The 26,023-nt window shown below is 41.1% G+C and overlaps 1 protein-coding gene across 1 annotated transcript in view; it reads right to left on the bottom strand.

The window, feature by feature from the left end:
• Positions 1 to 26,023, bottom strand: part of phactr3a (phosphatase and actin regulator 3a) — a 223,565-nt gene that overhangs the window by 91,676 nt on the left and 105,866 nt on the right. Inside the window, exons 2-3 of the mRNA XM_039735042.1 lie at positions 10,599 to 10,760; positions 2,716 to 2,793 (exon numbers count right to left, since the gene is read on the bottom strand). Of these exons, the coding sequence (XP_039590976.1) occupies positions 2,716 to 2,793; positions 10,599 to 10,760 (240 nt within the window). The remainder of the gene's footprint in view (positions 1 to 2,715; positions 2,794 to 10,598; positions 10,761 to 26,023) is intronic.

Here is a 26,023-nt window from a genome sequence, read left to right as displayed (position 1 = left end):
AAGGAACATGTTGGAGCCATCTAGTGTACAAAAAAATGTCAGAACCAAGAACCCTATGTGGTGCTGGGCCAGGTAGGGGATTCTGGTGTGGTGTATAAGGTGAGGCCAGAAGGGGGTGGTAGAGAGAAAAATATGCACCATAATGCTTTAAAGCCTTGTTGTTTGTCTCCACAATGTGCTTCAGCTACTCCAACGGCCGAACCATCTCCACCTGGACTTCCCATATATGGGTTTTGGACAATGAGAAACCCAGCCTCTATGGTGAAAATGGTGATATCTCAGAGAGAGGAGCTGTGAAGATGCGCAGATTGAGGAGGGAAAATTTGGGGAGATCCCCAGCCCGTTTCAGAGAATAAGAAGATTAAACTGATTTTCTAGGACTGACAATGGTTAAGTCTGGGGGGATGTCAGAGGGGGACATTTTTTTGTACACTAGGTGGTTCCATTTTGCTCTTAGGCAAAGGAACATATAAATATTACACTTAAAACACAGCAGCTGAAGAGGCAATAGGCACCCATTGTTGGGACTGGGGTGGGAAGTTAAAAGGCAAATTTTCTAGGTAATCCCATTACTGATTATTGTCATGGCTGTCTACAGGATATAGGTATTTGCTGTCTTGCAAAGTTTTGGCTGGTCGAGTATACAAACAATACAAAATTGTGATAACAGACCTGCTCCTTCCTTGGAGGATGTTTGTATTTACCTGACTTGGAAATTAACATGTCTGACAATATTGGTTTCTAATCAGCATATTTGTACTCATTAGTGGTTGGTAACAATACATTTTGTTAACTTGTATTTTCATTAATTGTTAAACCCAGGAAATTTAGACGTGCTATTGTTTAAACCGATTGTCCAGGACTGACAACAGCAGGGACTGAAGGAGATTTAAACTTCTGGGCAGGAGAAGGCAACAGGGACAGTCCACTGAGAACACTGCCAAGATACTCGGACAGAGCACAGGGGCTCGCAGGCAGATGAGGGTACGCGGCTGGCACGATGTGAGGCAAAAGGATGGTAACACTTACTTCCAGGGAGGAAGAGACAGCTCCACAAGGAGAAGCCGGTTGTGGGTCCAGTGAGAAAGGTAAGCCGCATGAAAGGACCGAGCAAAGCTGGCAGACAAGAAGTGAGGCATGTCTAGGTCACAGCAACACAAGGAGCCCAGAGTGGAAAAAAAAAGGAATGATGAAGAGACGCTGACAGGGATTCCACGATTTTGACAAAACCTCTGTTGGGAAACGAGTGTCCGGTGAGCAGAGTGCATCCGTGGACAGTTGGATAAGTAGTTGTTGGGGTAACACAGTGCGCAAACTGGACTCTGCACCACTAAAGGTTGTATCCTCCAATCCTTGTTTTTAATGGACTTTTAGAGGGTGGACTGTGTGCTTTCCTTTTTAAAAAAGGAATTTTGTTCCTGATATTGTTAGATTTTTTTATGTTCATTTATCTTTTTAATGTACTTTATATTGTCTTGTGTAATAGAAGTTATTCCTGAAATTACTGTTGTGTCTTTCATTGTGTGTTTACTCACCGCCCAATTTAAAGAAACCTGTGTCCTATCCATCCATCATCCAACCCACTATATCCTAACTACAGGGTCACAGGGGTTTGCTGGAGCCAATCCCAGCCAACACAGGGCGCACACACCCACACACCAAGCACACAATAGGGACAATTTAGAATTGCCAATGCACCTAACCTGCATGTCTTTGGACTGTGGGAGGAAACCGGAGTACCCAGAGGAAACCCACACAGCCACGGGGAAAACATGCAAACTCCACGCAGGTAGGACCGGGGAAGCGAACTCTGGTCTGCGCCACCGTGCCACCCACCTGTGTGCTATTATCAGTAAATTTCAAGAGTTCTCAGTCTCTTAATAAAACTGGGTGGCGTAGTCGGATATTTTAATGGTGTCTAAGTTAGATTACCTGTAAGTGTGACCAGACACCTGTCACAGGTCTCTTCTTTTTTAAAAGATATCTTAGCTTTTTTTTGCTTGGTACCCAAATGCACTGCAACGTTAAGCTACAATTCAGTAGGAAATAAAGACAGATGTGAAGTTCAGTAGTCATAAATTGCTGATTTTACTTTCAGCTTCATTTGATGCTTTGCTACTAAGTAGCACGAATGAACAAAGGGCTGACACAAGTGAAACTAGCAATGCATCCAACTGAGGCATTATCAAGTCTGTTGCTGGCACCCACGTGTGTCAATAAGTTATTAAAAAATGATTTTAAATGAAAAGCTCTTCCGCTTTATTAAAGACACACTTCTGGCTGGTTTCATAAAAATAAAAGCAACCTCTGCACTAGCTGGTTGTTCTGATTAGCAGAACAAAGCATAACTATCTAACAGTAAAGGGAATTCATCTTAGAAATCATTAAGAAATTAGCCACAGCAGAAACCACAAGTCATGCAAGAGTTCAATTTTCAGAGACAAGTGGAAATAATCCTTTGACATGTAGGCAGTGTAGTGTAGTGGTTAAGGTTTTGGCCTTCAAGCCCTGTGGTTGTGGGTTCAAGTCCTGGTACTGACACTGTGTAACCACAAGCTAGTCACTTCACCTGCCTGAGAGAAGCAAAAGGAATATCTCTGATGTTGCAAGATAAAGTGTCAGCCAAGTAAGAACAGCGTAAAACATAATAAACTTTGCACGACTGAAATCTTTTGTGATGGCCGTAGGTTCCCACACAGGCAGGTTATGTCTCACCTTTCTCCATTATCTCCACCAGTTCCTTCCGTACCAGTTCATCCCGGGTCTGCATCATTGCCACCTTCCTCTCCAATGCTGCCTCAAAAAAAAAAAAAGAAAACTTGCAGTAATTCACTTATCATAACCTGGCTGTGAACACAAAGAATTAAAAAGAAAAGGCCCTGAAGCTTCACATTCAGAATAAGAAAATTTGTTTAATATATTGAATGCGAATGAGACAACATATTCTTAATTTTTTCTTTTGTTTTAGTCTAGAAAAATACAATTAAATGTAAAAGAAGATAACAACCAAGCCATGTTATTCTGTCATCATATGTCCCTATATCTTTTGCAGCTAACTTTGAAACAATAGACCGCATGTTAGGAATATACATTGTGATCACATTTCATAATTAATAGTTGACCCCTTTGATTGATTAATAGCCATTAATCATTAAAAACATGTACCCTACAGAAAATAATGCCAGGACAGACTTCCTTAAAAGGTTTTACTCCTTGAAGGAGTGTAGAAATCTAAGCAAACAACGCAGACCTGCACTGTTAACATTTGCAGCGCATCTTGCAATCTGTAAGTCTTGAGACTTATGACTCCCTTGAGTTCATGAGATCATAATTTCACCTCATCATCATCTCACTCCTGCATGAAATCCAGTCATTCAAATAATCAAAGCTTGGCATGAGGAGTCCATCAAGTCAATGGGAAGCTGTTTTGAATGTCTCAACCGGTCTGCCCTCAAACAGTCATATGCAGATATCGATGAATTGACTGACACTATAAGCGGTTTTATCACGCTAGCTGTGCTGCCCGTGTAACAATGACTGAAATCTAAGTAATCAACGTAGACCTCAGCATTAATGTCTACAGTGCACCATTCTATGCATATGTCTCTATTATATTCCATTGGGTATGGGATTTTGTAAAGGTAGTGTTAGTATTTGTTTCTTTTGCAATTACAAATGGCGTCGCGCCCAGATGCTGTGGCTTTGTGCTACTGGAATAGGTGCTCTTTTCAGCCATTATTGTTCTTAATATTGACTTTCATCATTTTACACATGGAGGCGAGCATCCACTACAGTCGTCAAAAGCTTCTACAGATTGGCTGTAATAGCACAGAGAATTTTTATAACACAGAAGCAATACCACAGGAGATTCTAAGATCATCGGGACTTATGTTGACTCCTACACTTGGAAGACGGCAATGCAGACGGCGCAGGGAGAAGAAGCAAAAAAGAGGCAAGCACGCAGCATTACTAGCTAGGCTAAAGGCTGCTCCACATAAAACCCCTCTTCCTAGCAATCTTCTTGAGAATACTAGATCACTTGCAAATAAAATGGACAAGCTCCGACTGGATATTTCCACACATAAAACTAAAAGGGACTGTTGCCTTTTGATTTTTTCGGAGACATGGCTGGATCCCACCATACCAGACACAGCAGTTGAACTTGCAGGTTGCACGCTCCATCGAGCCGATCAAACCCCCGATTCCGGTAAGAAAACAGGTGAAGGACTCTGTGTCTATACTAGTAATGATTGGTGCACTAATATAACTACAATTAACAAGTTTTGTTGTCCGGATGTGGAATATCTGATGCTAAGATGCCGACCGTTTTACCCACCGAGAGAACATACCGTCGTAATATTGTAACAGCAGTATACATACCTCCTCAGGCTAATGTTAAGTCAGACGTATTTGACGTTATCAGTAAACAACAGAACTTGCACCCTGGTGCAGTTTTTATCATTGTTGGGGATTTTAATCAAGTGAATCTTAACGATGTATTCCTCAGATTTTATCAGCATGCACATTGTAAAACCAGAGGGGAAAACACCTTAGACCACATCTATTCCAACATAAAAGACGCCTATAAGGTCATTCCATGCCCCCACCTCGGCCAGTCTGATAATCTCTCTTTGTTTCTTGTTCCAGCACACGAAGCCCTTATCAACAGTACTAATCCAATTAGCAAGACTGCTAAAGTTTGGCCTGAAGCTGCTATTTGCAAACTCCTGGACTGCTTTGAACAAGCAGACTGAAATATATTTTTTCATCAGACAGACTTAGAGACATATACTTTATCTGTGCTGTCATATATTAATTACTGTGTGGACAATGTCACTGTCAACAAAAGGATTAAGGTCTAGCCAAATGAGAATCCATGGATGAATAGTGAAGTCAAACAGCTGCTCATGGAAAGGGACAAAGCCTTTAAATTAGGAGACACCTCAGCCTATAGAGCTGCCAGAGCTAACCTCAAGAAGGACATCAAGTCTGCTAAACTAATGTACAAACAACGGATTGAGGAGGACTTTGACAGTTACTCAAACTCACAGCGAATGTGGCAAGGCATCCAATTAATCACGGACTACAAAAAGAAAAATGACGTACAATACACACTGGTCAATAACAATGCCAACCTAGCACAGGAATTTAACAGTTTCTTTGCACGGTTTGACAAGGGCAATAAGCAGCCTCCCGTCAGCTTCAAGCTGACCAGAGAATCACAGCCTTTGATCGTATACATACATAATGTGCGGCGGGCACTCGAAAACATCAATACAAAGAAGGCAGCAGGTCGTGATAACGTGCAAGCACATGTGCTCCAGGCCTGTGCTGACCAATTAGCTGAGGTATTTACCCACATATTCAACCTCTCTGTCTCCTCAGGTGTAGTCCCCTTGTGCCTGAAATCCACAACCATTGTACCTGTTCCCAAAAAAACGAGGATAACCTGTCTTTATGACTATTGACCAGTCAGTCTCACCCCTGTCATCGTAAAGTGCTTTGAATGACTGGTAATCACCCACATCAAAGCCTCCATCCCAGCTGATCCCGACCAACGCCAGTTTGCCTATCGGTCAAGCGGATCAACTGAGGATGCCATCTGTGTGGCTCTACATGCTGCCCTCCTGCACCTAGAAAAGCCCAACACCCATGTTAGGATGCTCTTCATTGACTACCACTCTGCATTTAATATCATCATACCTCTATTGCACTAGGACTTGCTCTGTCCGTATGCAACTGGTTACTGGATTTTCTCACCAACCGCCCCCAATCTGTCAGGATGGGCAAACACACATTCCCCACCCTTACCCTGAGCACTGGTGTGCCACAAGGATGTGTACTAAGTCACCTTCTCTATGCACTCTTCACCCATGACTGCCAACCCATCGATCAATCAAACATTATTGTTAAATTTGCAGATGATACGACTGTCATTGGGCTTGTAACAGACAACAATGAAGCTGCATATAGGGAAGAGGTTCAGAATCTGGCACACCAACAACCTGGTCTTAAATACCAAAAAGACCAAAGAAGTTATTCTGGACTTTAGGACCACTAAAAAGACCAATCACAGACCGATAACAATCAATGCAGATGCTGTGGAGAGAGTTTCCAGCTTTAGGTTTCTAGGAGTCACCATCTCAGAGGACCTGTCCTGGGTTGACAACAACTTGGCTATAATAGGCAAAGCACAACAACGCCTCTATTTTCTCAGAAGGCTAAGGAGAGCTGACCTCCCCCCAGCATAAAACAGCTGCACCAAGGCTGCTAAAAAAGCCCTGCAGCGGGTCGTAAAAACAGCAGAGGCCATTAGTGGGACTGAACTGCCATCACTCGAACTCTTGTATAAGACTCGTTGTGTGAGAAGGGCCAAAAACATTCTCAAGGACAAAACTCATCCTGGAAATTCTTTGTTTGAGCTCCTCCCATCAGGCAGACACTTCAGGTCAATCCGTGTACGCACAAACAGAGTAAAAAATAGCTTTTCCCAGATCTGCAATAAACTTTCTGAACTCTGAATCTCCTCAGTCTGACATCATTTTTAATTGAACATGTGCTATAAGCTATATTGGTAATGTGCAATATACTAATGCAATACAATATATAATATGTAATGTACTATTCCTTAACAGGTGCAATAACAATTTATGCTGCTGTACTTTAAGCAATTACTCTGGTTACTTGATCACTTAACTCTCTACTGTATATGACATATTTGGAATTATTTGACTTTTCTTTAAATGCACCTTGGGGCTGTCACAAAAAGTAATTTCGTTCTGTTACACAATGACAATAAAGTGCTTGAACTGTAATGCATTTTATTACCAAAATGTTTGAGATGGGCAGCACGGTGGCCCAGTGGTAGCGCCGCTTACTCGCAGTTAGGAGACCAGAGTTCGCTTCCCTGGTCCTACCAGCGTGGAGTTTGCATGTTCTCCCCGTGTCTGCGTGGGTTTCCGCTCTGGTACTCCGGTTTCCTCCCACAGTCCAAAGACATGCAGGTTAGGTGCATTGGCGATTCTAAATTGGCCATAGTGTGTGTGTGTGCACCCTGCAGTATGCTGGCGCCCCACCCGGAGTTTGTTTCCTGCCTTGCTCCCTGTGTTGGCTGGGATTGGCTCCTGTGACCCTGTAGTTAGGATATAGCGGGTTGGATAATGGATGGATGGATGTTTGAGATGCATGAATGTTTGAATGATGAAATGGACAGATGTATAGACACTTTCATTAAGGTGGATTTTGTCAGATCTGTAAAGTGGTTACTAAAGATTTAAAGTCATGTTAATCAAGGCATGTTGAGAAAGGGCATACAAGTGAACAGAGAGAGTTACAGAAAGAGCTTAGATCAGAAATCAGTCATGCATAACTGAAGTGTAACAAAAGAATTGAGAGTGAACTACATTCTTTGTGAAATTGCACGAAAAGGACAGAATTAAAAGAATTTGCGTCAGTTTTCAAAACTGAGAAACCCTTGCAATGCAGATAAGTGGAAATGTACATGCAGTTAGACAGAATATTAATTGTACTGTAAACATAAAATGAAAAATGCCAAACAAAAGCAAAGTAAAAAGAATTGTCAGAGTGCAAGGGCTGTTACTGTGTTTTCCAACTAAATAACAAGCTCCTGGAATAATGTAGTTCTACCCACCATGATACAAAAAAAGACATTGTTGCACTAGTATCTGTGCAAAAAAGAGTAAATAATTGAATCCCCAGTCTGACAGGCTTAGTAAGGAAACTGAACCTCTTTAATCTCCACCAGAGAAGACCATATGTCAGGTTTTTTCTGGGTCTTCTTTTATGATATTTTGATTTATCTGTCTGTCATTGTCAGAAATAAAGATAAAGAGAACCTTCAGTTCTACGGCCCAACAGCATTCTCAAAGACTCCAGTGAAATGTAAGGGAAATTGCATTCACCATCAAAACCAGGAAGACCTTCTGCATGCAGATGGATTTGGAAATGTGGAACAAACTGAAGAGACTCTGGCGACTTTTAAAATATATCTGATTGAGATATTGTTACAGTGGTGCCATGTCCAGGGTTTGTTCCTGCCTTGCACCCTGTGCTTGCTGGGATAGGCTCCAGCATCCCTGTGGCCCTGATCTGGATTACGACATGACATATTGCGACAACTCTATTGTTCACTAATTAAACAAATGTGATAGAGACTCTTAATTTTCAAATTTCACATTCCTAAAGTCTGACTTGATCGCTCTCTCTTACTCAAAATCATCAGAACTTTAAACAAACCCCCATTATTCATCACATTCCTGTATGAAATCCAGTCATTAAACTAACCGAAGCTTGGCATGAGGAGTCCATTGAGTAAATAGGAAGCTCGATGGACTCCTCAGACAGTCAGATATTGATTAATTGACACTATAAGCAGTTATATCGCACTAGCTGTGCTAACCATTTAAGATGATTGCTGTGTCTGTGTGTATTGAAGTGGTAGCTCCCATTTGAATAAATACCCTGACTGTTCCTATTTTGATTGGAATAAAGTTGGTTTTCTTGAAGCCTTTGGACTCAGTGTCATCTCTTGGGTGCAAGACAACATGAATCACAAAATGATTCACAAAATGTCTCTTTGCTTTGCTGAAAATCATTTGTATGAATGTTTTTGTTTAAGATATCAACATGATTAGGAGTCATTTTTTTTGTGCAGTGTGTTATGTCTCATACTGGCAGGTCAGAACACATTCTCTGGCTACACCAATTTCCCAGATATGCTTAGGTGACCCCTTGCCATCATTTCAAAGCAAGGTAAAACCGTCAATGACTTTGGCTTGCATTCTACAAGTGAGAAACAGAACCGAGGAGCAACACACAGGGCAGGTAACTTAAAAGAGAAAATATAAATGCATTATCATGTACACACATTCCCTGCAAGTCCCTGTGTCTACAAGGCAACAGTTAACTTCCAAGTCTGTCTTCCCTGGAATTGTTCTTTTTGTAGTACCACCAATTTCAACCATCAGTCCTCATCTATGTGGTGGCACACAAGTGAGACTATTGGTTGCAGTTCCCTGGAATTCCAGCTCTTAATCTTCTTGATAAAATGAACTTCTTCATGGCAGGTGACAGTGCCTCTACATAGAATGTGGTACTCTGGTTCAAGCTAATAGATCAGCCTTTGCCATCAACAACTTAGATTGGTAATAAGTCTTGTTTTGTTTTTTACTGCATACCCAATCAGTGAGAATTTATTTGGCCACAGGTCACTGATGTTTCTCCTTGTTACTGTTGCCACTGATCCAGCAGGATGGTGCAGTCTGACTTCAGAAATGGCATGATTGTTTTTATGTCGTAAAGAAAATTACAGATGATGCTTTGGTATTTCAGCACTGTAGTACACATGTTGTGTCAAACTTTGTCACACTTCTACTTGAAATTCTCCCCCAAAAAATGCACTATTATTATGATTTATTTACATTTATATAATGTATTTTTAACCTACTCAAAGCATGTTTCATTGACGATGAGGATGCACTTCAATTACCGCCAATGTGTTATGTCCAGCTGAATGATGCAATGGTGGCCATTTTTACACCAGTACATTCACCACAAAAGAATTCTTAAGTGATGATTGAATGAGAGAAGATAGCAAAAAAAGGGACAGTGGATGACTAGGGGGCCAGAATTACTGGGCTATGGTGGGCAATTTATCCAGGACATCAAAAGGTGCTCAGGGATATTTTGTGACACAGAGAGTCAGGTCCTCGGTTTTACATCTCATCTGAAGAACGGCACCCGTTTTTATAGCCCCGTCACTACACTGGGACATTGGAATCCACACCATAGGGTAAGCGCCCCCTGCTGGCCTCAGCATGGTTACCTACTAAGTCAACACAAGGTCCTGAAAATCCGGTGTATGTTTCATTATAAATACAAATCTTCCCTGTTCACTGTATATTCGGAAATAGAGACTGTAGATGTGAGCTTGCCCCTCGTAATTTTTTAATTTTATTTCATCATTCAGTTTTCAGCTTTACTAATGCTTAAACTTACTTTCAAATTATTGTTTAATTATAGTATAATTTACTTTAGAAATGGTTTGTTTTTGGTTCCGCGTGCTGATGGCTCACAATTCTAGAAAAATGCGTTCTAGTGTGGTCACTGTGTGGAGTTAGTCTACATTGTTAACTTTAACATTTTTTTAACATTTCCATATTGGCCCGGTAGGCTTGCACATGTGAGTTTTTCCACCTTTTGATAGACTCACATCCTGCCTTGTGTTCCTAAACCTGTCATGAAAAGTTAGTTTCAAGAAATTCATAAAAAGATATAAAAAAATTATTACTCAGTGTAAATTCAAAAGTCACCCAAAACATACTCTCAGACCACAAGGATCTCCCCATCTTTGTAAGACTATTTGCAGTACAGTTTTTGACATTTAAGAGTGGTAAAATGTACCATAGTAGGAATATGACAATTAAAGCAAAATGTTTAGGTTGTCTCTTGGTGAAGAGCTGCAAGCCAAAACCTCATTAGGAAAACAGATGAAGAAAGGAGCCATTTCAGGTGTCTATTTTAATTTATACTACTTTGATGAACTCAAGAGCAAGTTGAAACATCTTGGTAAGTCATACCTGTGGAGTTTTGTTTGAGCTTTTCATTTTTCTTTTTTCTCCATTTCCATGGTTTAAATATGCGTCCCAGGGTGGCCAGTTTGCTGTTCCGTCGAATTGGAGGAGTCCGTACTCCAGACACTAGGCAGCCTGAATGGAGAGCTCTCTGTTGATCCATCACACCTTCACAAATGACAAAAACAAACAGAGGTGGATCATTGCCTAAAAATGTGAGTTCTAAAGCCACAAAACAGTTAAATTAACTCATCTCTAATGAACTTTTTTAAAGATTCTTTCTCAGGCATTCATATATTGTTGACATACGCAATCCAACCTGTGGATGCTTGTGCCCTGTTGCCTGCAGAGGACATTCCAGATCTCCAAAACCCAGACACGACTACTCAATGCACAAGTCCTGTGTTTAAAAGACATTTTTATTTAATAGAATACTTTCACATAGACTTTTTACTTTAAATTGCACCAAAACAACTCTTTTTTTTCCTTTCTTCTCCATACCTGCAGACCTGGGAGTACTTCAAGTGTCACAACATTACTTCCAGGTCAGCTGGAACATCCTTGGAATAGGGAAGTCCATTCACCAGCTCCTCCAGGTAGCATGCACAGTAGGCAGAAGGACTGTCCAAAGGGACTACAATACTCTGGTCACCCTGCGGGGGTGTGAATGGGTGATTCAGTCAAGTGATGGGGAAGTTTACAGCCCTGATAGGCAGTCTGCCCCTGTTAGAGGGAACACAAACCAACTATATCTATACTAATAAAAGGCAAAGCCCTCACTCACTCACTCACTCACTCACTCACTCACTGACTCATCACTAATTCTCCAACTTCCCGTGTGGGTGGAAGGCTGAAATTTGGCAGGTTCATTCCTTACAGCTTCCTTACAAAAGTTGGGCAGGTTTTATATCGAAATTCTACGCGTAATGGTCATAACTGGAAGCTGTTTTTCTCCATTTACTGTAATGGAGATGAGCTTGAACGCCGTGGGGGCAGAGTTTCGTGTGACATCATCACGCCTCCTACGTAATCACGCAGTACATAGAAAACCAGGAAGACCTCAAAAAAGCGCTGAAGAAAACATGCATTATATAATTGAGAAGGCAGCGAAACAATAAGAAGCGAGCGAGTGACATATATACAACCATGTTCATGAGTTCTGCTACTTCGGAAACAAAGCACGATGTAAACCTACACTTTAAATTAAGTTCATAGACAGGCTGCTGCTGGCATTTGTAATTTAGTGCCTGCCCATATAAGGCCGTCCGTCAGCGGCAATCCAATAGCAAACTCCCACTAAATATTCACGGGTGAAGGACTGTGTTTATGGAGAGGAAGATGAGATGGTCAGGGTGGTGTTTGACACAAACTCAGCGAAACTGCGAGAGAAAGTTTTAAGTGCCAGGACTAAGGTAACATTAAATACAGCCACGGACATAGCACGAGATGGCACCAGCACAGCTGGGAACCTTCGATGCATGTACACCGAGTAGCTCACGTGAACTGGCGCAGTGCACAGATAAAAGCAACAGTTCCAAAGAGCTGAACAAAACCGAAGTACACAATTGAAAAGGCAGCAAAAAATATGAAGCGTCTGATAAGCATATTCATAAATCCAGCTACTGCGGAAACAAAGCACATGGTGGAAAAAGTCAATGTCCCGCTAAAGGAAGACAGTGTAAAAAAAAAAGAAGATGAAAAAAGAAACCTGTCATCTTTACAACAATTGACAAACACGGAATGTAACTTGAACACAACACATCCTACAAATACGAACCTGATTGAAAGAAATAATGATAATCAAATCCTTGATGACAGCAACACTCAGTAACACTCACAAAACAAATACTGTATATTGACAGTCATGTTACGTTATTTTTAAAATGTTCCCTTTTCTTTTTCTAGCTTTTTTAACACACTACTTCTCCGCTGCGATACGCGGGTATATATATATGTATATATATATCCCGATCTACATACTCGAATAATGGATACTTTATTCGCCATCAATGATTGTTTTGGTAAAGCCATACTCAGTGTATTCATTAGATGAACGGTAAAAAAGTAAGAGCGAGGGGAGGATGCAGGCTGTAGTCTTGGCGTCAACTCTATCTGAATTGCGCGATCACATTTCAAAAATATATCTTTTCAAGTTCTATTTAGTCCATATGTGTCAAACTCAAGGGCGGGCCACATCCGCCCGGTGTAATTATATCCGCCCCGAGATCATTTTATATACTGTATTATTGTTATTAATGGCCCAGGTATATGAAGCGCTGGTAACACAATAAACTACAGATCCCATAATGCAGCGCTTCAGCTGCCTTGCCGAACACTTACCGCGTTAATCAAGTCTAGCTTATGATGCTGCAAGTTATTGCGAGCTAGCTCACACGATGCTGAGAGAAAAGTTCATTCTGAAAATAGAGCCTTTAAAACCGATGGGAGGCTGAGTATATGTTTACTGAACCCGTGTGTCTCATTTGTGGAGCTAATGTGGCTGTAATTACAGAATTTAATCTAAGACGGCACTATGAGACAAAACATCAGGGTAACCTGAATGCAATGCAGAAGATACAGAAAGCAGAATAATTAAATAAGAATCTGACACTTCAGCGGACGTTTTACCCGTGCACAATCACAAAGTGATTTCAAGTGAAGCTGCTTTTATGGGAGACACAAATGCACCAGTGCACCTTGCCCCACTTTCCCTGTTGCCAAGTAATGTTAAACCAAGTCGTCACTACGGTGTTCCCAAATCGCACTTTGCTGATAAACTGAGTGCACTGAGTTTGCACGGCGCTTTGGTGACTTTGAAGAACAAAAAAAGTCCGTCTACATGCGGCTCGAACCTTGTGCATGTTTGGTAGCACATATCTGTGTGAGAAGCTCTTCTCAGTGATAAAGACTAACAAAACAGCACACAGGAGTCGCCTCACTGATGAGCACCTGCAATCCATCCTGAGAATCTCCACAACACAGAACCTCACACCAAACATAAACGAACCTGTGGCCAAAAAGATGCCAGGCGTCCAGCTCTAAAATGACATATGAGCAAAGACAACTGAATGATTTGATTTGTTACTGCTGAAAGGAACACATTTTATTTATATTTCCAGGTTTTGTTATGCAGCATGTTCATATTTGAATTTGTATAATTTTGACAGGATATATTTTTATGGAGAGCAAAATCTTTTGGGATATTTAAAATCTAAGTTTATTTTTATATAAAATTACATAAGAGTAAAGAAATTTGAATGTTTGTTCTTTTAATGTTTACTTTATTTCTAACTTGTATAATTTAGACAGGATATATTTTTATGGAGAGCAAAATATTATAAGTTGTTTAAGGTTTGAGTTGATTTATTCAGGAATAATATTCCTGTCTGTTTTTACCATTCCTACCAAAATATTTCTGTCGACTAAATAAAAATTCCTTCTATTTAAAATTTAAATAGAACTTGAACAAATCTGATAGTTCATAATATCCACGCAGACTTGCGTAAGAGGGAGTTATCCATTTTAACAAGCAGCGTATTGCACTGATCTGAAATAGCTGTGTGTGTATATATGTAGATATGTATGTATATGTATATATATGTTTATATATGTGTGTGTGTATGTATATATATATATGTATTTGTGTGTATATATGTGTGTGTATGTATGTACAGTGGTGTGAAAAACTATTTGCCCCCTTCCTGATTTCTTATTCTTTTGCATGCTTGTCACACAAAATGTTTCTGATCATCAAACACATTTAACCATTAGTCAAATATAACACAAGTAAACACACAATGCAGTTTTTAAATGATGGTTTTTATTATTTAGGGAGAAACAAATCCAAACCTACATGGCCCTGTGTGAAAAAGTAATTGCCCCTGAACCTAATAACTGGTTGGGCCACCCTTAGCAGCAATAACTGCAATCAAGCGTTTGCGATAACTTGCAATGAGTCTTTTACAGCGCTCTGGAGGAATTTTGGCCCACTCATCTTTGCAGAATTGTTGTAATTCAGCTTTATTTGAGGGTTTTCTAGCATGAACCGACTTTTTAAGGTCATGCCATAGCATCTCAATTGGATTCAGGTCAGGACTTTGACTAGGCCACTCCAAAGTCTTCATTTTGTTTTTCTTCAGCCATTCAGAGGTAGATTTGCTGGTGTGTTTTGGGTCATTGTCCTGTTGCAGCACCCAAAATCGCTTCAGCTTGAGTTGACGAACAGATGGCGGACATTCTCCTTCAGGATTTTTGGTAGACAGTAGAATTCATGGTTCCATCTATCACAGCAAGCCTTCCAGGTCCTGAAGCAGCAAAACAACCCCAGACCATCACAGTGCCACCACCATATTTTACTGTTGGTATGATGTTCTTTTTCTGAAATGCTGTGTTCCTTTTACGCCAGATGTAACGGGACATTTGCCTTCCAAAAAGTTCAACTTTTGTCTCATCAGTCCACAAGGTATTTTCCCAAAAGTCTTGGCAATCATTGAGATGTTTCTTAGCAAAATTGAGACGAGCCCTAATGTTCTTTTGCTTAACAGTGGTTTGCGTCTTGGAAATCTGCCATGCAGGCCGTTTTTGCCCAGTCTCTTTCTTATGGTGGAGTCGTGAACACTGACCTTAACTGAGGCAAGTGAGACCTGCAGTTCTTTAGACGTTGTCCTGGGGTCTTTTGTGACCCCTCGGATGAGTCGTCTCTACGCTCTTGGGGTAATTTTGGTCGGCCGGCCACTCCTGGGAAGGTTCACCACTGTTCCATGTTTTTGCCATTTGTGGATAATGGCTCTCACTGTGGTTCGCTGGAGTCCCAAAGCTTTAGAAATGGCTTTATAACCTTTACCAGACTGATAGATCTCAATTACTTCTGTTCTCATTTGTTCCTGAATTTCTTTGGATCTTGGCATGATGTCTAGCTTTTGAGGTGCTTTTGGTCTACTTCTCTGTGTCAGGCAGCTCCTATTTAAGTGATCTCTTGATTGAAACAGGTGTGGCAGGAATCAGGCCTGGGGGTGGCTACGGAAATTGAACTCAGGTGTGATACACCACAGTTAGGTTATTTTTTAACAAGGGGGCAATTACTTTTTCACACAGGGCCATATAGGTTTGTTTTTTTCTCCCTAAATAATAAAAACCATCATTTAAAAACTGCGTTTTGTGTTTACTTGTGTTTTATTTGACTAATGGTTAAATGTGTTTGATGATCAGAAACATTTTGTGTGAAAAACATGCAAAAGAATAAGAAATCAGGAAGGGGGCAAATAGTTTTTCACACCACTGTATGTGTGTATGTATATGTATGTGTATATATGTAGATATATATGTATGTATATATGTGTATATGTATAGATATGTATATATATATGTTTATGTGTGTGTGTGTAAATATATATATATATATATATATATATATATATATAACAACACTCATCACTCACTCACAACAGTGACAAAACAATTACATTGACAATCATGTTACGTTATTTTCAAAATGTTTCCTTTTCTTTTTCATTGCTTCTTTAACACACTACTTCTCCATTTCTTGAGCCTTGGTATTTTGCTAGTATATATATATATTGTGAAAGCTGGCCCGGACACACACAGACGGACATCTTAAGTTCACCCAACACACCGTTTATTTACAATATTTACAAGTTTGTAGTGCATCAACCCCAGTGCCTCTTGCACCGATTCCCCTCAAAGTCCAGGATTCACAGTCTCTGTGCCTTCTCTTCCTGGCCGCCTCCAGTCCTCTCCCCAGCTCTGTCTCGCTACCTCCCGACATCCACCAATGACTGGAGGGAGGCGGCCCCTCTTATAGGATCCCGGATGGGCTCCAGCTGCTTCCCGGCACTCAGTCTTAGCCACACCCCAGTGTGGCGGAAATGCCGGCTGCGCACCCGGAAGCCATCCAGGTGTCCCCTGTCGTCTTCCCCCCAGCACTTCCTGGCGTGGCGGAAGTGCTGGGCTCCAGGGTTCCTCAGGCACTTGGGCGCCGCCTGGCGGTGGCCACGGGCCCCTACAGGGTTGGGTTTTCAAGCCCTCTACCCGTGGCCCCCAACATAACCAGGACGGATAGCCCCTCGTGGTCTGGAGGAGGCACAAGCCCTCCTCTGGTCCTCCTGGCCGGGCTCCTGCCCCGGCCAGGGACTACAATTTATACATATATAGAATATGATACACATGAAACATATTTGTAGCTACAGATCTGCAAAGGGAGAAAATGAGTCACGTATCTTAAAATAGTTTTTTATTCTTAACTTTTCGACAACCTACCAGGTGTCATTATCAGAGGAAAATGATTAGACATACAGTGAATGCTGTGACAGAGTAACAGATGCATCCATGTAGACAATCGCAGCTACTGGTCAACACACGTTTGAGGAGTGCCTCTGTCTGCTATGGCATCTTTCTGCCATTTTGACTATGGCATCACCGTATGACATAAGAACAGCAAACGTTTAGATAAGCACTGTTATCTATGGATATACAATGTGTTAAAATGCTGTGGCTATTTTGCCATGGCATGTTTGCTTTTACACTTAGACAGTAATGTTACATTTCTTTAGTTATTTGTTAAGATGTACAGTCAGAAAGTAGATGTTGTGCAGCTTGATCTGTGCATCTACTGGTGTCGTCAGGCAGATTTGTTGATTTGGGTGTTTCGAGTACTGAAATCTCCATCCCTGATGGTTTTTCGTTATCAGCTCTCTTAATGGCAGTACTTTTGATGGGGTGTGACACATAGTTTACTTCAAACACATATTTGTCAATTCAACCCCGGGGGGTTGAAAGGGAGTACTGTCCCTAATGGTGTCTTCTCTTTTCTTCCTCACAACACCAAGAACAAGCCCTTTGAACTAACTCTGCCCCTTCCAGTCAAAGAACCATAAAAACTTGACGTGCCTGTATGTCAATGTCTCAGTTGGACCTGGACTTGATGGAGGGCAAAGCTCCATGAACCAGACTCACTTTTACGAGCTTATAATCTTGAAGCCAAGATGGCTGCTTTCTTGTTCCTATTTTTCATGTTTTTTTGCCCTTGTGCACTATTTTTGTTTACACCTGCTGTAGACCAAAACCTCTTTGGACTCATCTCATATTTCTTCCACCCTTCCACTATATATTGCAGAAGTAAGAAAAGAAAGGTGAGTCTTGTCTTGTCTCAGCCACAAGACAAGCATGAGATGCCAATGCAGAAATGGGTATGCTGGTATCTCTGCTGGGACAGGTTCAGGTTCCTTAGCTGGCCAGGAGGCCAGTGTGTTGCAAGGACAGGGGGAGATAACCTGTCAGGAATCCATGCTATCCCAATATGCTAGATGGCAGTCTCCCTGAGGGAAGGATCCCCATAAAAACACCCACAGGGCATGCTGGTACCTGTATTCCCATGGGGAAAACCTGTTAAATTCTGTTGGGGCTGACGGAACTAGTAAACTCTACTTTGTGGGGCTTCCATTTGACCCAGCAGAGCTTGAAATGATGGAGTTGCCGGCCTCAGTTCTAGAGCAGATACCCTTTAGCTCAGTGAGTCGGCTCTCTGCTGTGTCCAGCGTGTGGTTAGACAGAGTGCCAGGACCGAACTGAAATCACCGCTCAACACTAAGTGTGCTGTGTATTGCTATAACTCTATTACATTTGCTTAAAGACTAAATTGAAAGAGAACTGAATGGAAAAGACTTATGTATGAAGAATGTATTTAATCTCTGTAAAGAATTTACAAAAATTTTTAATTTAGCTATACATTTCCAAACCCTATAGTTTCTTATTCTTTACTAAATGTGTTGTATAAGATAATAATCTAAAATGTAAAATCCCACATACGTGTATTTAACTGTGAACTTTCCTGCTGCACATCATATCGAGGTAGCTAAACCCAAGGAAGCTCTTAAGCTACATGCTGACAGTAAAATACATACAGTATATGAACAATAAAGAACAATGTCTCATGTGTTGTGTAATATCAAAGACAGGCTACAAATTCAAGCAGCAGTAATGGGAAGACAGAGAGGCACATACACACGTAATGTAATCCCTATTAGATATTCTCTTGATGGACGAAGGCCAAGACCAGGGATATCAGCTACTGTATGTGATTAACTGTACAATGGACAGACTTAACAGAACAGTGACCTGCTAACAGCCGTGTGCCCCTGCCAGTATGTCATGTGTATCATCATGATTATGAAAACTTGGCTGACTTTCCAGGTAGGTTTCAGAGGCAGGAAGTCTGACCAACTGACTATTAAGCGAAAGAGACACAGTTTTGCTGACATTCTTCATCATGGTGGGCAACTACACAGTCAATCAACATGTCATCTATTGTTTTTTTGTTTGTCTCTTTCATTGGTATTTATTATTTGGATGTGCAAATAAGAATGTCATTGTACTGTGCACACTATGCTTATGTATGCATGACAATGATCTTGACAACTTTAGGTTGTTTTACTGAACAATACAGTATTAGTGCACCACAGCATTAGGAAGGAGTACAAGACCATCACAAAGTGCAATAATAATAATTCATTTTATTTATATAGCACCTTTTCCATGGTCAAGGCACTTCACAGAGTTTAAGAAAAAATAGCAGGGTATACAGTATATAGCATTGTACTAAACCAGAAAAATGAATAAATATAGAAGAGTAAGATAGTAAATTCAGAGAAAAGCCTAACAGACAACATAGTTGATGGTCTAGCACACACACACAGGTTACGTGAGCATCATGACACAGAGGTAAACTCAGAGAAGAGTAATAAAGTCAGGCAGAGCTAAAAGCCTTCCTGAACAGATGAGTTTTGAGTTGTTTTTTAAAAGAATTCATCGAGTCAGCTGACCTGATTAATTTCGGTAGGTCATTCCAGAGTCTGGGCGCTATACAGCTGAAGGCCCTGTCACCCATGGAGTGTAGATTAGTGTGGGGCACAACAAGATTGCCAGAATCAGAGGACCTTATTGGGCGGACAAGGACATAGTGATGGAGAAGGTGTGACGATGTGGGTTCTGGCTCCACACTCCCTTTGCTATTGGAAGCACTCGAACCCAACACCGTCGATAATGTTGCCGAGTGAGCTAGTCAATGGAGGCAAATTAAGCATCTGAGCAAGGGGAAGGTAAAAAGTGCAAAAGTGCTTTTATTTAAAACAGTCAACAAATCAAAAACAGTGTTCCAATAAATAGTGCAGTTTCAAACAATAAATAATCCACAAAATGAAAACGTGGAGTAAAACCAATAAATAGAAAAAACAATCCTTTAAAACCAGAGGTTAAAATGATCAGGAAGCAGTCTTAAAAACCATCAAACAAATCCGGTGCTCTTCTGTTAGTGTCTCACCTGCTAATCCCGTTTGGGCATCGCAGCAGGCAAGACGCTCTCTGCAGCTGCCCTCCTGAAACACACGCACGAGACTGGAGACCTCCCGATCCCTGGCTTCGGTATGGCACTCATCCCAGTCCCGGAGAACTTGGTTTCCCACAACGGCCAGGTCGCTCACGTTGGGGATTCCCACCACCAAGTCTCCGCCTTCCGCTGCCTTTCCATGGCCTTTCCGCGGCCAGTCGCCTTCCCTGGTCACTCCCGCTACCTGATCGCTCAGCGGGAGCGACATCAACACCAACACGTGGGTGTCGGCCTAACACCCAGCTTCCATGCAGCTGTCCTCGCGCGCTCACCGCGCTCACCACACTCACGCACCGCCTGCTTCCTCTCCTGCTCCCGGTAACCTCCGTCCTCTCCTTTCCTTTTTTCTCGCTCCATTTTTTCCCCCCTCTACGCCGACTCGCGCTTCTTTTTAAAACGTGAGGGGCCATTACAGCTGTAGCATTAGCCACGGGAGCAATCACGAATGTGGGCAGTTCCTCACCTGTGCACACGGTGAGAAACGCCCACATCGACGACTGCCCCACGGCTCGCTACAACAACGCCCCCCCCTCACGAAGCCGCCTCGGGTGCGGTGGTTATCTATTTAAAATGAATGGCCTTTTGCTCAACGAGCTGTGGACCCATAACACCACATTAAGGTCACTGATGTAGTTTGGCGCAAGGTCGTTTAAGGCTTTGTAGGTTATTACTAGAGCACAGGATTTACCGCGGCAAGAAATCGTACATTCCGCGGCATACGCGGTGAGGCAAATGCAGTACCAGAACTCCATAAGACTAATTTGTAACCCAAGCAAAATAAATGCAATTTTTCTTATTCTTAATCCTTAATAATAATCAATCATAATTCGTAATACTAGTCAAATAGGTATATCAAAGCGTTCACATCCGCACATTTTAATCGACAGATCTGCTTTAGGCAAACTATGCTGAAACATATGCAGGCATATTATTATTCTCAACTAACTATTGAATAATGTATCTAAAGTTATTGTTTATTTATCGTCGAAGAAAACGGCACTGTAAGCTCGTAGGTTTTCTTGTGACAGAGAATATCTCAGTGGTGACAACACTGATCCATATTTTGAGAACGAACGTTCCACATCAACAGAAGAGATCGGCAATGCGATGTAAACTTTAGCAAGAGCTGCTAAGCGAGGCAGCCTGTCCTCTAAGGCACGACAAAAAGCAGTGATATCAGCTGGAATTACTTCACGAGATGCTGTGTCCAGATAAGCTTGCCATTCATCTGCTGCAGCCATCATTGTTGGCTCGTGTCTGTATATTAAGAGTTTGTGCGTGAACTATATCCGTTTGTACGTGCATACCACTGGTTTGCATATGAACTATATTGATTTGCGTGTGTATATCACTGGTTCCAGTACGATTTGTTATTAGTTTGTGAGTGAACTGCATTGGTTTACGCTTGCATGTTATCGGTTTGCGTATGAACTATATTGGCTTGTATTCTGTGTCGGTCTAACAATGGATTTGCGTATGTACTATATTGGTTTCATGCACGTCTTATGCTGGTTTCATGTGGGTAACCTGTCGATTTTGCGCTTGAACTCTGTTGGTTGTATGTGTGGACCATGTGGGTTTCGCGTATGAAACATATTGGTTACACGTGCGCACCTTATCGCAACTCTGTGTATGAACTATATCGGTTCTGCGTGTGAACTATATTGGTTGTTCACGTGATCTTCAGAGGAAATGGGCGGGGCAAGAAACAGGAACTCGAGGGCCAGTAGAGTCATGGTACCCTTGAGTCTGTAATGAACACAAGGCTGAAGTTAGGTACGTATTGGGCCGTCTTCATATTTACTTCCAGGATCATGTTTGCTCGCACCCAGCCACAGTACTTTTTCATACAACTTTTGAAACCAGTTATTCATTCTGAAAGCTAAATATTCTACATTTACTAATGCCTTTATCCAACATACAATATTTAGATACTACTGGTTACATTCACCCAGTGCCCCCCGCGCCACACAGACAGGTGAAGTGACTTGTTTATGGTCACATAGTGTCATTATCAAGACTTGAAGCCACGAGCTCAGTTTAAAAGTGGAGTCTTAAACACTACGCCACAATGCTTGCACATCTACAACGTGCGTATTAATTGGCATAATCTAAACTTGTCCAGGACAGATTCCATTGTTAAAGTTGAGTTTAACATTTTCAACTCGTTCAAGTTTTGGTTGAAAATCTGGAATATTTATTTTTTCAAATAATGAATCAGTTTGCAGATTAATGTACACACTGTAGAATATTTTGCCTTGCTGTTAATATAGAAGAAGAAGCTGGTTTGTGAATAAGTAGCTGACTACAAGCTTATACTGGATGTAGCTAGAAGTGAATAAAAAGGCAGCTGAATGTGCACCTAACTTAAAAATAATTACCACCAAACCTTTTCACAAACATACTGTGACGTGCAAAAGTATTCAATCCCCTTGAAAGTTGTCATAATTTTATGCAAGACAAAATATTTGTACACATATTTATTCATTCTGTATTTTTCTTATGCTGTAACAAAACATTTCCAAAGTCAAAATAAACTATTTTATGTAGACATTTAATTGAAGAAAAAAATCTCCAAAGTTAGTGTTTACGTAAGTGTTTGGAAGCTCCAGGTTTACGCCAATGACAAATTAATTACAAAGGTGGCAGACATTTGACAGTCATATTAAACATAATGAAGTGCTACTTTCTCTCTGGATATAAAAAGCCCCCTTTGTAGGGGCGTAGTCTTTGGTGGACAGTCACTGAAAAAATGAAGAGAGAGGAGCATTCTGCTGATGTGAGAAACAAAGTTATTGAAATACAGAAGGTAGCAGGAGATAATTATAAAAATATCAAGAGTTTGAATGTCCCATTGCGCACTGCTGGATCCATCATCAGAAAGTGTAAGGTTCATCACAGCACCCAGACTCTTACTAGAACAGACCGTCCCTCAAGAGTGAACATCAGAGTTAGACATCAACTGGAGAGAGAGGAGACTAGAAATCCAATTGTCACTCTCAGATGTTTGCAATGCTTTTTGGCTGAAACTGGAGTGAAGGTGCAGAGGTCCACAATTTCAAGAGTTCTCCATTAAACAGGCCTCTACAGGAGGGTGGCAAGAAAGAAGCCATTCCTTAAGATGGTCCACATAAAAGCACATATGCCATTTTTCCAGTTAAATGTGGGGAGAAGGGTTTATGGTCAAATTAAACCAAAATATAACTTTTTTCTCAGACTTCAAAGAGGTACAGAATGTGTGGTGTAAAACAAACACTGCCCACGCCACAAGAAACACCAGACCTACAGTGGAATATGGTGGTGGCAGCATCTTGCTATGGGGATGTTTTTCATGTGCTGGGAGAACTCGTTCCAGCCTGCTATGAATTTAAAGCTCGGGAGAAGATTCGTCTTTCAAGATGACAATGCCCCTAAGCATTATACCAAAGTGACACTGGGATGGCTCAAAAACAAACAGGTGAATGTTTCAGAATGGCCAAGCCAAAGCCCTGATCTTAACCCTGTTAAGAATCTGGGGAATTGTGTGAAAACTGCTGTTCAGAGATAACATCCCACCAACATAGAGGGTACCTAGAAATCATGCCAAGAAGAATAGGGAAGAATCACGCCTGAGCAATGTGCAGAACTGGGGCATATTTACATACCCCAAAAGAATGAAGGCTGTTACTGCAGCAAAAAGGTTCTTGACAAAGTATGAATACTGTATGTTGGGCTTGAATACTTAGGCAAACAATCACTTTGGAGTTTTTCTTTAGTTATTTGGAGTTTGATAACATTTTGTTACAGCACAAGAGTTTACTTTAAAAATACCAAATGGATAAATATGAGGACAAATCTTTTGTCATGCAGAAAATTAGGATGACTTCTAAAGGAATTGAATACTTTTGCACGTCACTGTATGTTTGTGAAGGGCTTGGTGGTAATTCTTTTTACCAGTATTTTCCCTTAATTCTGAAATGATCACAGGGCTGAAGTTAGGTACACATTCAGCTGGCATTTTATTCACTCTCAGCTACTCCCAGTATAAGCTTGCAGTCAGCTACTTATTCACACAGCTTTTGCAAAGCAGTTTCTTATTCTATTATAACAGCAAGGCAAAATATTCTACAGAGTGTACTGTACATTAATCGGCATCATTACAAACTGATCCATTATTTGAAAAAATAAATATTCCACATTTTGGTCCTGCACGGGTCAAAATTGGTAAACTCTAATTTAACAAATGAATCTGTCCTGGACAAGTTTATATATGCCAATGTCACAAAACTATGAAAATTAAGGTGGCCCAACGTCATTTAACACTTTACAGTGCCCATTAAATATCACAGTAAATTCCATTTATCTGATATTGAAGTGGGAATACTTTGTCAGTTTCAGCCCGATACTCGCACTGGGCAGAGCAAAACTCCGCTACATCTTAAAAAAAACCGCATCTGTCTTTTCACAAAACTGTGAAAGGTAAGGTGGCCCAATATGATGTAACTGACCCATGCAGGTCCTAAATGTTAAATGTTTAGCTTTTCAAAGAATTTGAAACACGTTTAGTCAATTAATATACACGCTATAGATGTGCAAGCATTGCGGTTAGGGCTTTGCACTTTCAACCATTTGTTCGTGGGTTCAAGTCCTGGGACTGACACTGTGTAACCCTGAGCAAGTCACTTCACCTGTCTGTGCGGGGTCGCCAGGCATAATAAATGAAACTAGTAGTAACTAAATGTTATGTTGCATAAAGACGTCAAACGTAAATGTTGAATATTTTGCCTTTAGAATAAGTAACAGTTTTGCAAATACTGTGTGAACAAGTACAGCTGCGGGTTGCAAGTAAGCATGTTGATGGGACCGAATAAGAAGACGGCCGAATACATACTTAACTTCAGCCTTGTGTTCATTACAGACTCAAGGGTAGATTCTGTTAAATAGTAATAATTACCACCAAGTCCTCTCGCAAACGTATGGTGCGGAAAAAATACATGGTGCCGTTTAAACACAGATGCATCTCATAGCCACTTGTCTTTACACTCCATGACTCTACTGGCCCTTGAGTTCCTGTTTCTCGCCCCGCCCATTTCCTCTGAAGATCACGTGAACAACCATTATAGTTTACACGTAGAACCGATATACAGTAGTTCATACACAGAGTTGCGATAAGGTGCGCACGTGTAACCAATATGTTTCATACGCGAAACCCACATAGTGCACACATACAACCAACAGAGTTCAAGCGCAAAATCGACAGGTTACCCACATGAAACCAGTATAAGACGTGCATGAAACCAATATAGTGCATACGCAAATCCATTGTTAGACCGACACAGAACACAAGCCAATATAGTTCATACGCAAACCGATAACATGCAAGCGTAAACCAATGCAGTTCACTCACAAACTAATAACAAATCGTACTGGAACCAGTGATATACACACGCAAATCAATATAGTTCATATGCAAACCAGTGGTATGCACGTACAAACGGATATAGTTCACGCACAAACAGATAATATACGGACACGAACCAGTACATTTCATATGAATGAAACCAGTATTGTTCGCACGTAAACCAATTCAGTATGCATGCAAACCGATATTAAATATTCATAAACCAATAGTGTTCGCACGTAAACCAATAGATTACACACAGAAATATATGATTTATGGCCTGTTAGGCCCCTCATAGAATAGGTCTATTGCTGGCTGTTTGGTTCGCACAAAATATTTTTCAATTTTAGCAGCATCATTGCGCTTTGCATCTTCACAGCTTCTGGTTGCAATTGGAAATCCGGACGATTTCAGGGAAGACTGTAAGTCAGACACTTTGTTGTTGACATCGACAGCCATGAATGACTGTGCCTCAAAAGAAGTCAGAGTGTTCATAATTGGCTGGCAGTGCACAGATACAAATTCAAGTTCAGCTCGCAGCTCGTTAAGTTTATTAGTACTTTGCAGCAACGCCGACAGCTTCTTTAACTGGACTGTAGCTCCACTGTGTTCGATTTCACTAGCAACGAACGAGATATTAATGAGATGATG

This window comes from Polypterus senegalus, chromosome 14 (assembly GCF_016835505.1).
Source record: "Polypterus senegalus isolate Bchr_013 chromosome 14, ASM1683550v1, whole genome shotgun sequence".
Taxonomy (NCBI): Eukaryota; Metazoa; Chordata; class Cladistia; order Polypteriformes; family Polypteridae; genus Polypterus; species Polypterus senegalus.
This window is presented reverse-complemented; position numbering and strand designations above follow the sequence as displayed.